This window comes from Triticum urartu, chromosome 3A (genome assembly GCF_056163025.1).
Source record: "Triticum urartu cultivar PI428250 chromosome 3A, HENAU_Tu73, whole genome shotgun sequence".
Taxonomy (NCBI): Eukaryota; Viridiplantae; Streptophyta; class Magnoliopsida; order Poales; family Poaceae; genus Triticum; species Triticum urartu.
In genome coordinates, this window is record NC_141875.1 from 677,855,372 (window position 1) to 677,869,165 (window position 13,794).

Below are 13,794 nucleotides of genomic sequence, written 5' to 3' on the forward strand. Positions count from 1 at the left end.
TCGACCATCTCGCACCGTTTAAACGCCGACGGCGGCCAGCTTCCGTGGTCGAGCCACCTCCGCGCGCCCCGCTTGCGTACGGCGTCGAATCTAGTGCGGTGGCGGCGCTCCACGTCATCCCCAGAGCTCCCGTAGCCATCCATGGCTTTTTCAGGCTCACCGGCGGCGAGATATTGAGCGGAGGAGGAGGGGAATCACGGCGGAGCAGCGGCGGAGGCGGATAGGGTTTGACCCGTATCCGAGCGGTGAAACCGCATATATAGCGGTGGGGAGAGTGCTTTTGTGGGCCACGTTAAAAATTTACAAGCCGGGCCGCGGATACGGTGTCTATTCTGACCAGAAAAACGGACCGAACCCGTATACTCGTCGGAATTATACAGGTTGTCTCATTAATAAAATAAAGATTCACTTACAGACCACGTAAATATCAACATTACATGATTGAAAAGATAGGATAATTTATGCAAAAAAAACTAGCACATGTTTCTCTTCACTAAGAAAAAGGAGACAATGTTACCTCTTCATTCGAGCTCGCCTTATTCTTTTTATAGGGTCGGCTAGAGATGCTTTAAGTGAAAAGGAGGGAGTATTTTTATAAATCTACGTCGTCTATATTGGAGACGCTTAAAAGGACACCATCCCCTGTGCGTGCCAAATTGGCGAACCTCCTTCCTTTGGAAGAGACAAATCGCCGAGCGACTAGCGCGCCGCCCACAAGGTTTGTCTCTTCTCCCCTCCCTCCCTCTCTGCTGCGCCGCCGCTAGGGTTAGCCTGGGCCGCGCCGTCGCCTAGACTCCGCGGGACGCGATGTGGTTGCCCTCGCTCGGTCACGGCCAGGAGGGTGGACTGGCGGTCGACGAGTTGCCGAGCGAAGGAGGGCCGCCGCTTGCTCTGCCACCCCCGATCTGGAATAGAAGGGAGCAACTCCGGCGGCGAAGGAGATGGGGAGAGGACGGCGGATTGGGGGCAGATGCTGCTGCTATTTGTATGGAGGATTGGGGAAGAAGATGGATCTCTGTTTGGGAGAGCAGAAAGGATTGCCTGCTGCATGAGAGAGCAGAGGGGATGCAGTGTAGTGTAGATATGAGGATCTGCTTGATTTGCTTGATGCTTGTGCTGCTGCTTGCTTTGCTTCATACTTTTGTTCGTTTCTCGTTTGCTCATCTCTTCTTAATCAACTGCTGTGATTCTTACAACTTGTGTCCTTTGTCCCTTTTGCAGGGAGGATTAGGTTATTAGATTCTGCAATGGACTCCGTCCTTGAGATCCAGAGTCAAGCGAAGCAGCAACTTCAGCGTGCAGCAATGGCAGCCGCACCGGCTGAAGTTCTCCCGCCTTGTAAGAGGCAAAAGAAGAACCCCAGTTGTCTGGGAACCTCCGCCGTCCTTCCGGCCACGGCGACTGCCGACTGGTCCGCGCTCCAGCTCGACATAGTCCGCCGCATCGCCGACTCCTTCCTCGCCACCAATGACATTGACTGCTACATGGACTTCCGCGCCGTCTGCCACAGCTGGCGTTCCGCCACCGACGACCCCAAGGACAACATTTTGGACTACCGGTTCCTTCCGCGCCGATGGATCATCCTTGACGAGATCTTTCAGAGTGGGACTCACCGCCTCTTGGTAAACACCGCCACCGGCCGAATCCTTCACAGGGAGCTCCCGCTGCTCTCCGACTACTATATCGTCACCACCACTCTCGACGGCTTCTTCGTCCTGGCCGATAGGGGCCCCCCTCATGCTGCTCGTGTCTTCAACCCTCTCACTGGTGGCGTCATCCCTTTCACCGTGCCCGTGCCGCCTGAGGTGAAGGTCACCTGTTCGCTCTGCTTTGAGTTTGCTTCGCCCATGCTCACCTTGCTCTCCAAGTCATTTTGCAAGATATACACAGCCAGTCCTCACAGTATCCGCACCGAAGACTTTGAGATTTCACTCTATGGTCTGTTTCGGAGGGCGGTCGAAGGTGATTTGGCCGGCCTTTGGTGGCTACCAGCCGGAAGCTTGGAATCAGCCGAAACAGCTGCTGTGAATGCGATTGGCAAGATCTGCGATGTGATGAAGTCGCTCCATGTTGACCCGTTGAAGTTCTTTTCTGGTGATCCTCCTGATATGGGGCTTGCAGACGACACCAAGTGTTTCCTAATGGATTTTGGTGGACAACTGCTGGCCACCATCAAGGGACAACTCGTCCAGATTTTCAGGTACGAAGCCAAGAATGGCGTGCTTTTGCATTTGAAGAGCATCGGCAACCATGCCATCTTCCTTGGTCATCATAGGTGCATAGCTGTGGATACTGATATGTTCCCATTGATCGAGGCAAACTGTGTTTACTACACTGAACAACTGGGTTTGTATGCTCGTATCCGGAAATGCAACATCAAGGACGAGAAAGTAGAGAGCATCTCGGAAGCCGTTGATTTTGTGAAGCAGGACAAGCAGTTTGTCCTCGTCGGCGACCGTCCTTTCACAATCATCCAGCTTCTGTCAAGCTACACCATCAACATCCGGGATTCTGAACTGGCCTTACATCAGATCACATGAGGTGCTGATAAACTGGATGATCTGGCCTATGGTATGCATTGCTAAGAAAGGGTTCCTGTTTTGTTACTTTGGTTAAGCGTTGATTTGTTCCGGGCAAGAAACGGATTGAATCTAGGCTGTATCTTCTATGATGGAACTACTGTCTACTACATTATGTCCTCCCCTGTTTAGCCATATGCTATCTTGTGTGCAATGTGGTTCTTAATTTCTGCAGTAGATAACGTCAGCTAGACCTTTCCCCCTTTTTATGTATTTTGCTCTGCAACTGAATCTTTGAAAATGTGGCATGCCTCATTGTTCTGTATAATCTTTGAAAATGTGGCATGCCTCATTGTTCTGTATAATATGCTTACCAGCGGTTTGTGGAACTACTGTATCTTGCGGCCAGGAAGGGCTTTAAGGCACCTCTGATAAATTGGATGATTGAGTCCATGGGTTCCTGTTTTCTCTCTGGTCTTATGCTTTGTCATGCCGGTTATGCCTTGACTTGCTCCGGCCAAGAAACTGGTTGTCATGCTGGTTATGCCTTGACATGCTGATATGTACCCAATGGTCCAAGTAGAACTGTTGTATGTTGCGGCAAGGCTTATAATAAGGTATCAGGTATGCATGTAATGTTTCATCTAATTTTTGTGATGCTTTCTGGTGGCTACATGTCATCCTATGTACTAGCTTTTGTAATTTGTTCTTTATTGGATTTCTCGAGAAATACAATTTGTACCACAATTGCCCTTACAAACTAATATGTGTGTTCTGCTAAGAATTAATGACGGAGTTTGTAGTTGTTGTTTCTAGATGGGTTTTGTAGGTTTAGCTGTTTACATGCTTTTGCCGGGCATGCAGGTGTTTTGCTATTAGATGCATACTGTGTCATGCATGTGTTGATTGGATCATACTGTGAGACAGAGCTGTTGAGGATGAAGCTTGTTGGCCATATGCACCACTGGTAATAATACAATGGCCTACAATGTTATCTGAATAATTCACTTGGCTGAACATTCCTGCTGATGGCAATGGCCCTTTCTACAGTATAAAAACAACAGTGAAAACCATTCTGTCAGGAGATTGTTCTATATATGCGGCATTACCTAGATACCTGGTTCTAATGTTATTTCAGAATTTCCCCGGATTCCCCCCTCCCCTCCGGAGGCGCTCCCGCGGGCGCCCCTGGGAGGGAACCCTAGCGCCGCCGCCCCCGTCCCTCCGCCCCTTCCCCCCTCCCTCGCCGCCGCTGGTGGCGTCGCCGGCCAAAGGCCGCGTGGTGTAGGCGGCGGCGGGGCGGCTCTCTCCCTCGCGCGGGTGGCGGACGTCGCGGGGCGGCCTCCCCTGCTCGGTGGCATCGGGCGCCGGCTTGCCTCTGCTCCGGCTTCCCTCCTCCGCCTCGCTCCCTGGTGACCTGCCGGCGTCGCTTCCTCTCCTCCTCCCCCCTCCTCGTGGGGCTCTGGAGGCTCGGGGGTGTGCTGGCGGCGGATCTGGAGCCCCCTGCCCAGATTCGGCGGGTGATGGCGGTTGGCGGCTGCAGGGGCGATCGGCGGCCCCTTCTAAGGTGGTGGTGGTGCAGCCGGGGTTCTTCCTCTCCGGCGGGGTGGCTGGGCACCGGCTGGACCTGGCCAAGGCGTGGAGACGCGGGGGGTGTGTGCGTGCGGCTGGTCTCTTGCTGGATCCGGCCGGATCTGGCATTGGGGGCCTGCCGGCGGCGCGTGGTATCGGTGGTGCGTGTCCGGCGGCTCCGGCGCTTGGAGCTCGCCGGGCGACGCGGGTAGGGTAGCGGCCGGGCGTGGCCGCTGCTTCGGCCGTGGGCTGCGGCGTGGGGAGGTCCGACGGTGGTACTCTCCCGGTGTCATGGCGGCTTCACGGTGGTTGACGGATCTGCCCGCGGCGGCGGCCGGCTTCTCCGGCGTCGGCTCGTCTGTGTTCGGGCCGTCTCGGCCTTCGCCCCATCTCCTCGTCGCCCGGGCGTTACTCCCATGAAAGGGTTGGTCCTCTCCTAGTTGCGGTCTACCGCTCATCTCGCGCCCGGTGCTGCAGGACCGACCTCGTCTCGCGCACGATGCAGCAGGACTGAGCTCATCTCGCGCACGGTGCAGCAGGACTGACCTCGTCCCCTTTTCGGTGCTGCAGGACCAAGCTCGCCTCGCACACGGGGCAGCAGGACGGGCGAATGGATGCCAGTTCTGGCCGACCTATCGGGTCTCGGCGATGGGGGTCGCCCAGGGGTGCAAAAGGTGGGACCTTTCCGCTCGTCTCTTTAGTTGGGGTTGCGGCGGGTCTCGGGTGAGGTGGTGTCAAGGTCTTGGATGCCGGGGCGGCGGCCCTGGTGGTGGTGGCGCGGTGCTCTTGGGCAAAGCCCGTGCCTTAGTGCTGCCCGGTCATCATGGTCGTGTGGGCGGCGTGGTTGCCGGGGTGTGGCGTTCGGTGGCGGTGAGTGTTGGCCGAGGTGAAAACCTGCTCTATCTTCAGACGGACCGGCGACGGCGGAGATCGTTCCCTTCTTGAAGGCGTCGTCGCGGCTCTCCTTGCCCATCATGCGGCTCCAGGGGAAATTCTGATCCTTGGATCGGGCGGTGGCGGTGCTCCGGTGTCGTACCTTTCCTGAAGGCGCCGCCTTGGAGCACATGGTCCGTCATATGTAGCTTCATCTCTTCGTAGTGGTAGTGCTAGGGGTGGTGTTGCTGCGCTCAGCGTCTATGTATCCTGTCTTGTGTGTGTGCGTATGTTGCGGTGGCATGTGTTTGTACTGGGTGCTTGTTGTGATCGGTGCTTTATATATAAAGCGGGGCGAAAGCCTTTTTCGGCAATGTTATTTCAGTGGCCGAATGCAGTTCTCAGGGCTCTACTCCACAAAATAAACACAAACTGATTGTTCAGAAATGGCACCAGCTGATCAGCCATGATTTTGTTGTGGATTAAAATTGTACAAAATTGATAAAAAATAAATCAGCCCACTCAAACACAAGGTTCGTACCGCAAATATGCGATTTCGTCCCAAAAAACTAGGTCAAGCAAAGTAGCTTTGTACGATTATTGGAAGCAAGCTGGAACTGGGACTAAAGGCTCTCTGGAACCGGGACTGATGCCCTGTTTTCTACTAGTGAAGCAAAAGAGATTTGGATCTGGTTCCTCATGTTCTGTCCATTGAAACATCCCGAGATGCTTCACCGATGCCTACTGATGCATCTCATGGTTTTACTTTTTTTGAAACACTTCTGCTTCAAGTTATAAATTCTCATTTTCTTATGTTCATTAAAAACAAAAATAATGCTAGAGATGCTATAAAGCTGGGCATTTGGACAATGAAAACTACATTCCACCTCGGGTAGATTAGTGTTTTAACGTGGTACTACTATTCACCTGAGATATGCCGCCGAGCATCAGTCAGGAACAAGAAAAGCTTCCCTCCCAAAGATATGCAGGGAACACAAACAATCACCACAAGTAACTAAAACAATCTTCCAGGTGTCATGAAAGTACATGATAAAACAGGATACACAGAATATTAGATATTACTATTCGCAAAAAAAGAAGAATATTAGATATTACATACCTCCGTCTCATAATATAAGAGTGTTTTTGACATTAGTGTAGTGTAAAAAACACTCTTATATTATGGGACAGAGGGAGTAAGTTGTACCAGAGACATTTAAATAAAACATAAGCCTTCAGTAGGTCCATGCAGGCCTGAAGCTGACCAAGTTAAGCAAACGAGCAAGAGTGTAACTGGCACGCAATTGGCCAAGTTTAAACCTGTCTAAACAGCATCCCTTTTTTGCGAATTTCCACAAAGCATCCAAACAAGTCACATAACAGAATTCAGCAGCAGCTCATACTTCATGTGATCGAGACATGGGCTGGCATGAGATTGTGAAACATGCAGGGACATGCGAGTTTGAATAGAGAAGTGATGGTAGACGATCCAAACTACTGGTTATATACATAACTGAATCCTATGGAAACAACAGAAGACACAATGAGTACATGAAAGTTCAAGCTGATATAACAAGTTAAGGTACAGCAAATTAGCGAGTGCCACTGAAGTGCAGCAACAACTGCACATTCACTTGGATGATTGAATCAACATACCACTTGATCGGATTATGATAATGCTGGAAGGACGTGCTATTAACATGAAACCAGCCAGAAGTTAGAGCATCTTCAACCAGGTATTATGCGGTGCCAAGTGGCATTGACAGGCCAAATGATGTAAAACTGGTGCGTGTAATTTTGCTCTTGCCAAGGTTAACATTTTCACTTGAATAAGTTTGGGCGATTTTTTATTTCATTTGCAACGTCAGCAAACGGTTCAAGTCTACTTTTCTAAATTTCAATATTATTTTATGATTTCCCCAGCTAGGATAATAATATAATTTCAACAACCGTCACACATCCAGAGTACAAAAAGATGTGGTAATAGCTACTTACGGTGAGTAAAAGGCTTCCTTTCAATGTTTACCAGTTCCGGATGTACTCCATGGTAAGCAAGGACGTTTAATACTTGGTGAATCCTTTCATCTTCATCTTGTTTAACATAATTGATTTCAACTGCCTTGAGATGTTTTGACACCAAAAATTGTTCTTTTGGCTTGTAGATTTCACTCGCTTTTTTAATGTAACATTCGTGTTGCAAACAAAATATTTTACTTCAATGAATCAACAGTATATGGAATTTCAAAGATAAGACATCATAAATAGAAAATTTTATACCTCAAAGGAAAAGATCTAGTTGAAGCGTAAACCTCTCAAGAATGGGTGAGTGCTGGAGAAAGTAAACTAGACCACTGAAGTTAGCAGTCATACACCAGTCACCATGCAACAATGTTTTTAGCTTGCTGAAAATAGGGCACCATTTTATATCATTTCTGAAGATCTGGACAAAGTGAAGAATTAAACGAGAGCTGAAGCTCTAACTTAAAGTACATGGTTTAATAAAAGTAGAATTTTCGAAATTGTTTGTTGGTTCAAAAAAATGTTCACAAATGTCAAAAGAAATTATAAATTTTAAAAATGTTCGAAAATTCAAAAATTGTTCATTAATTTCAAAACATTCTTATTGGTATGCAAAAAAATATCCATACAAAAAAGCTTTGGGATAACCAAAAATTGTTCCCAAATTTCAAAAACTGTGCATGTATTCAAAAAATGTATGCCAATTCAAAAAAATGTTCATGAATTTGAAAAAAGATATTCAAAAATTCAAAAAATGAGTGCGAATTTCAAAAAAAAATCCTGGATTTCAAAAACTGCTAATCGATTCAAAAAAGTGTTCACCGATTCATAAAAATGTTCTCAAATTTAAATAATTGTTCCTAATAAACAGATAAGAACACAACCAGGAATGAGAGCAGTTCCACAGCTGTTAGAATACTGATTCTTAAATGGCTGAGCTCCAGGATTAGAAGCTCAACATATGTATGATATGCAGAACATCCATGTTAGAAACGCCCACTGTCTAGCAATAGCGTGCAAATAAGTTCTCATGTTCCAATTTCTGCAATTTCTCGAAATAATTGCTCACTAGCTATCCAGTATACAAACATGCGTCCATCCTTTGTTTTTGAATTTCTCAATATCTATAAGCTGCATCTTACACACCTTTTAATTACCATGTTTTGTTGCACAATTGATTCATCATTTTTCCCTGCAAAAAAGTTCATCATTTAATTTTGTTGCAATCCACATTGTCTCATTTCTTTAAAAATTATAGATCATTCTTAACGTACATCTACACCCCTTCCACATCGATACAACAAGTTCATTTTTTTGTGTGGTGTTCATGACTCCATGTCTGAACTGAGAGCCCAACCCAATGAACATGTCCTCTTCAATTATTTTCCTTCCCCTCACGCCTCCAAGCTTCACCGACCAGCCCATGGATTTTTCTCCCCTTAGCCTGCCGCTCCAGTGGTTTGTGGCTCGAAGGGGATTCCTGATGCCTCCGCTGCGGCTAGTAGTATAGGTTAGGCTTTTTAGTTCTCACAGGGGCGACGCTCGGACGGATGGCCGCACTTCATCTTCGAGTTGGTATTTCAGGCTTCGATCCTACTCGAGTTCGTCAACCAGATCGGAGTCGACAAAGCTCTGAAGTAGATTTCTGTCAATCCCTTTTGGCCGCCGAGGGTAGGGTTTCTCACCGTGCATGCGCGATGGCGAGGTCTGGGGTCAAGCACTTCAAATAGATTCAAGGGTTGAATGATGACAACTACAACTGCAGAGTGTTTGTCCTTAGGTGCACGTGCACAAAAGACTTCTTGATTGTCATCGACAAGGTCATGTCGGCTATGGTATGGGAGCAGCTACATCAGCGCATCAACGGCACATTCTGCCAGCGGTAGTGGTCATTCGGAGGTACGAGGAACTCGATGTGATCTTTATTTTTGTTTGTTGTGCTTTGTACTTTCGATGAACTTTTATAATAGAACTTGGTATTTTTGGGAGAAAAAAAACCCAGAGAACCCAGCCTCATGAGCATATAATCTATAGAACGTTGTAGTGTCCTCCGTGATACCAGATTATCATCACACTCGAGCTCATATGTTTTCCACGGTGCCAATAAACGATGCATTGGGAGTGATACTATACTAGAAATTTAACGGTGGAGTGTTTTTAAAAATGTTGCAACGTTACTTTTTGTCTGATAACACATGGGGAGAAAAAATGTTGCAATGGTTTTTCATACGCAATGGAAGAATATCGTGTTCGCCGAAGAAAAAAAAGGGAAAGATACCGTAATGTCCTTCCCATTTTTTGCAGGGGGGTTATGGCATTGGATTTTCAGAATCAATCTGCAGCAATGGCGGCCGTGCCCGTTGGAGCTCCTCCGCCGGCCAAAAGGAAAAAGGAGGGCCCCGATTGCCTGGAAACCTCGCCGGTCCCTCCGGCCATGGTGGGCGCAGACTGGTCCTCGCTCCCATACGACCTCCTCCGCCGCATCGCTGACACCCTCCTGGACACAAACGACGTGGACTGCTACATGGACTTGCGGGCCGTCTGCCGCCACTGGCGCTCCACCACCGACGACCCCCGGAGCGACGCCACCGACCCCCGCTTCCGCCCTCGCCAGTGGATCGTCCTCGACGAGGTCTTCACGAGCGACACGCGCCGCCTCTTAGTCAACACCGCTAGCGGCCGGTGCCTGCACAGGGAGCTCCCGCAGCTCCGCGACCACCACGTCGTCGCCACAACCCTCGGCGGCTTCTTCGTCCTGGCCGACAAGAGCCCTCCCCACGCCGCTCGTGTCTTCAACCCTCTCACCGGTGGCCTCATCAGCTTCAATGCTCCCGTGCCTCCCGAGGGAAAGGTTGCCGCCGCCGTCTGCTTCGGCATGGCTTCGCCCATGCTTACCTTATTGTGTGACTCGTCTCGCAAGCATTACACGGCCTTTCCTGACAGTGAATGTTTCATCACCCACGAGCACGAGCATCAGCACAAACATAATTATGGTATATTGAGGATGGCGATCAGAGGTGGTTACGATGGCGGCTTGCAGCGATTAACCCAATTACAAGACGTGGTTTTCAAGATCAACAATTCGATGAAGTTGGTTCAGGTTCACCCTGCTCAGTTTCTCTTTGACAATCTTCCTGAGACGGCAGATCCGGAGGATATGGTGTGTTTCCTAATGGAATTTGGTGGGCAAGCGCTGACGATCGCAAAGCTACATCGACTCATAAAGGTTATCAAGTTTGAGTCCGACCACGACGTCCGTGCGCGTTTGCAGAGCATCGGCAGATTCGCCATCTTTGTCGGCCATGCCAGGTGCTTAGCCGTCGATGCCGACAAGTTCCCGTCCGTCGAAGCGAACTGCGTCTACTACATTGAACGCTTGGGCTCGTCTGCCCACATGTGCAAGTACAACCTCCAGGATGAGAAAGATGAGAGGGTCTCTGACGCTGTAGATTTTGTGAAGCATAACAAGCAGTTTGTCCTTGCCGCTGACCGTCCTTTCACGATCATCCATCTTATCGCGAGCTACACCATCAACGTCCGGGATTCTGAACTAGCCTCGCAACAAATACCATTCGGCGAAGTCTTCGATCGAAGATGAGACATCTCCTATGTTTATGGATGGTGGTCTTCTCCATCTCGACGAGTTGTATCATTAAGGGTGGAAAGAGTCATACATCCCTGAGGAAGAACCGTCTATCGACCTTGGGGGTGATGAGCTAGAGCTCCTCTAGCAAATGTTGTAGGGTTCCATCTGATTTGCTTGATGCTCCTGATTTTCTGCAATTCGCCGACTTCTGAAATTTTCTCCCCTTAATTTTCTGTACGTACGTTGCAGCCAGGCTTATAAACAGCGGTACGAATGTAATGCTCCCCTGGCGTGTATGATTCAGCTCTTCTACAGCTTTCCTTTTTGTAATATGTTCTTTGTTTGGTTTATGGGCATTACTACGGAATGGCACATCCCAATTTGTAGCTTTGCAGTTCAATAGTTCACCATTGCTGCTAGATCTTAAGATGTGCTTTGCGTATAAAAATTTCTGATGTTTACATATTTTTGCTGTGCATTTATAGATACAGGTAGATTATTAGGTCAGGGTTGCATATTTAGCCTGTACCCTATCGTCGTGTTTCTGTTTCACATTGACGCACTATCGTCTTGCTGGTGCCTTAATTAACAAAAGGTAATGGTCGATGATACGAGAGATTGCACTCAAGAATCAAGAATTCAAACTTTTACCACCACCACCACCACCACCACCACTACTACTACTACTCAGTAATGCAAGACAAGAGTAGCAAGGATTTCAGAACTGTAGTTGGAACATAGACCAGATCGAGTGGCCAATGGGTGAGAGTCAGAGGCATATATTTTTGCCTGGCATCATCGAGGTTCCCCACCTCACCTTTGAGGATATCACCCAGAGGTAAGTTTGACCTTTCACCCGGGTGTAGTTAGCCAAATTCAGTAGTAGTACATCCGCGATGTTTGTCTAGGGGATTCGGCATGCCCCTTCATCAAAACATGCCCACTCTATACATATTCTAATTTCTTCTTAATGAAAAGACATCGTTCTTGCTGTTTTCTTGGGGAAACAAAGGTCAAACTTAGTTGAGGGAAACAAAAGTAGAAAGCAACATATAGTTTAATACTCCATATGCAACAGTTTGAAAAACAAAACAAATTTATTTTTTCTACTCCCGGTATCTTTTGCATAAATGTTTCTTAACTAGTTTTAAGTGATCAGTTGCATCTGCATTATCAGTTAATTCCAAAAGGAAGAAAAACACGGTATGATCCAAGAAAAAAAATGGATCTCAACCGTGTCAGAAAGTTTTATATGAAAAGCACATCTTAAGTTCATAGCACCAATGGCGAACTGCAAAGCAACATATTTAGATCTCAACTGCAATTGGGGTACAAACTGTACTGGGCCATTCTGCAGTGTTGGCAGAAATCCAACAATCAGCAAATTACAAAAGGAAGGTAGTATAAGGGGTGAATGGCGGCCAGGAAGCATTACCACGGTTCCACAAACCACCTGGTAAGCACATCTGAAACTTGATTCTTGCCGAGAACATGACATTGCAAAATTCAGAAGTTGGCATAAATTGAGCCAAAAGAGTCTACTCTCAGAAACTAAGCACCAAATTGCACTGCTGAGTAGTATACGTATGAAGTGCACAAAGACCCAAGAGAACATCAAGCAAAAAACAGATAGAAATGGTACAGTAGCTTCACTTCCACCAAAGGTAATCTCAACAAAACAAACAACTAGAGAGAAAACTGGAACCATAGAGATCACTATCCAGATTGTTGATCAAAAGCACCGAACAACATCTGATGCAAGGCAAGTTGGGAATCCCTGAGCCGACAGTGTAGGTCATATGGACGATCGCGAAAGGACGTTCGGCAACAAGAACAAACAGCTTGTTCTGCCTCACAAAATCGATGGTTTTGATTTTTAACATAACCAGGTTATTACCGGTACCAGTCGCCTACCTGCATAGAATAGTATACATTGTACAAAACCGTCCAAAGTTCTTGCTGTGCTGCTCCTGCAGACTAATCAATTAACCTTGGAAGGGTTTCTTCCTCCTAGTGAAGTTTTTATAGCGTGTTTGAGTTCGATTGTGGGAGAGAAAAACAGTGCAAGTTTCTGCATTTTTTCTACTCTTGTTGGTATCAAGCTCCTTACTATGAGTTTGTATCTAATTTCACATGCTGGCTTGTGGAAGTCACCAACAAGGTACAAACTAGAGTAGAGCCCTGATAATTGCATTCAGCTGCTGAAATAACATCAGTGTCAGGTAACTAGTTAAGGCTGCTGCATACCAGGTGAAGAATGTATAGATGTACTCTGAGAACAAGTAGATGTGCACACACCTGCCACTCCATGAATCACTTGCAATTCTCACCCACTGGTCAATGTTCCAACAACTACTCTGCATCCTCAGCTTAGACACGCCAAGGTGACTGGTCACAAGGTCGTGGAAAAACAGAGGATCTAAGCTTGGACCAAAGAGCACCGGATACAGTTCAAGGTGAAGAGATTTGTTGATCCATCGCCAGTTACACATACCACATCAATTAATCTGGATGATGAACTTACTTTGACACCATACTTCTAAATTCTGAAGCCAATGATCAGAGTGACTTTCAACTTACTTCTACAGTAGTATTGCCACACAACAGGCCTGTGTTGTCCTGCTCAAGACATGAACAAACTATAGAACCTGGGCCTGGCGATGACAAACATTTCTTGTGTTTATTAGTACAGGTTTTGTTTCTTCAACTTATGTTCAGATCATGCATCACATGAAGCAATGATCCTTAAAATGTTTAGCACAAAAAGTGAAATAGTAAAAGAGATCACTCAAAACAACATAACAGGAAAACGGTGTCAGGATGGAAGCCCAAAATGGTATTCATAGATATTTCAGTTTGCTGTACCAGTCTTTTCTACAAAATGCTAAATCTCCTTGGATCGAGTCAAATATAACCAGCTGCAATAGATGCATCAAGAAAAATGAATTGTGACAGAACATTTCGTTGAGCAGTTGACTATGAGGCAACCATTAATTTAACTACCAGTACTCTAAGGTCTTCTAAAAATATCAGATGTAGCATGCGAGTCAACAAAGAATCTGCCTATGTTCATCGCCAGCTTCAACAAAGGGGAGAAACAAGAAACACCATAAATATTGACTATTAAGAAGACAACTAGATAAAAAATGGTAATGTCAATTTTTTAATTCAAGAAATAGGGTGCTAAGAACTAAGAACAGCGCTAGCAACGTAAATTCCTGCCAA

General features: G+C 47.0%; 2 protein-coding genes across 2 annotated transcripts; both read left to right on the top strand.

The window, feature by feature from the left end:
* Positions 1-642: 642 nt before the first annotated feature.
* On the top strand, positions 643-2,967 carry LOC125549166 (uncharacterized). Its single transcript, XM_048712640.2, has 2 exons — positions 643-718; positions 1,222-2,967. The coding sequence occupies exon 2, from the start codon at positions 1,248-1,250 to the stop codon at positions 2,538-2,540; it is 1,293 nt and encodes a 430-aa protein (XP_048568597.2). The 5' UTR covers positions 643-718; positions 1,222-1,247; the 3' UTR covers positions 2,541-2,967.
* Positions 2,968-9,327: 6,360 nt separating this feature from the next.
* LOC125547180 (uncharacterized) lies at positions 9,328-10,581 on the top strand. The gene has a single exon (XM_048711165.2). It carries the CDS (start codon positions 9,328-9,330, stop codon positions 10,579-10,581), a length of 1,254 nt encoding a protein of 417 aa, XP_048567122.2.
* The last annotated feature ends 3,213 nt before the right edge of the window (positions 10,582-13,794 follow it).

Bases quoted from the DNA above. Each gene is read 5' to 3' on its own strand.
- LOC125549166 (XM_048712640.2), top strand. From the start codon at position 1,248: ATGGACTCCGTCCTTGAGATCCAGAGTCAAGCGAAGCAGCAACTTCAG.
- LOC125547180 (XM_048711165.2), top strand. From the start codon at position 9,328: ATGGCGGCCGTGCCCGTTGGAGCTCCTCCGCCGGCCAAAAGGAAAAAG.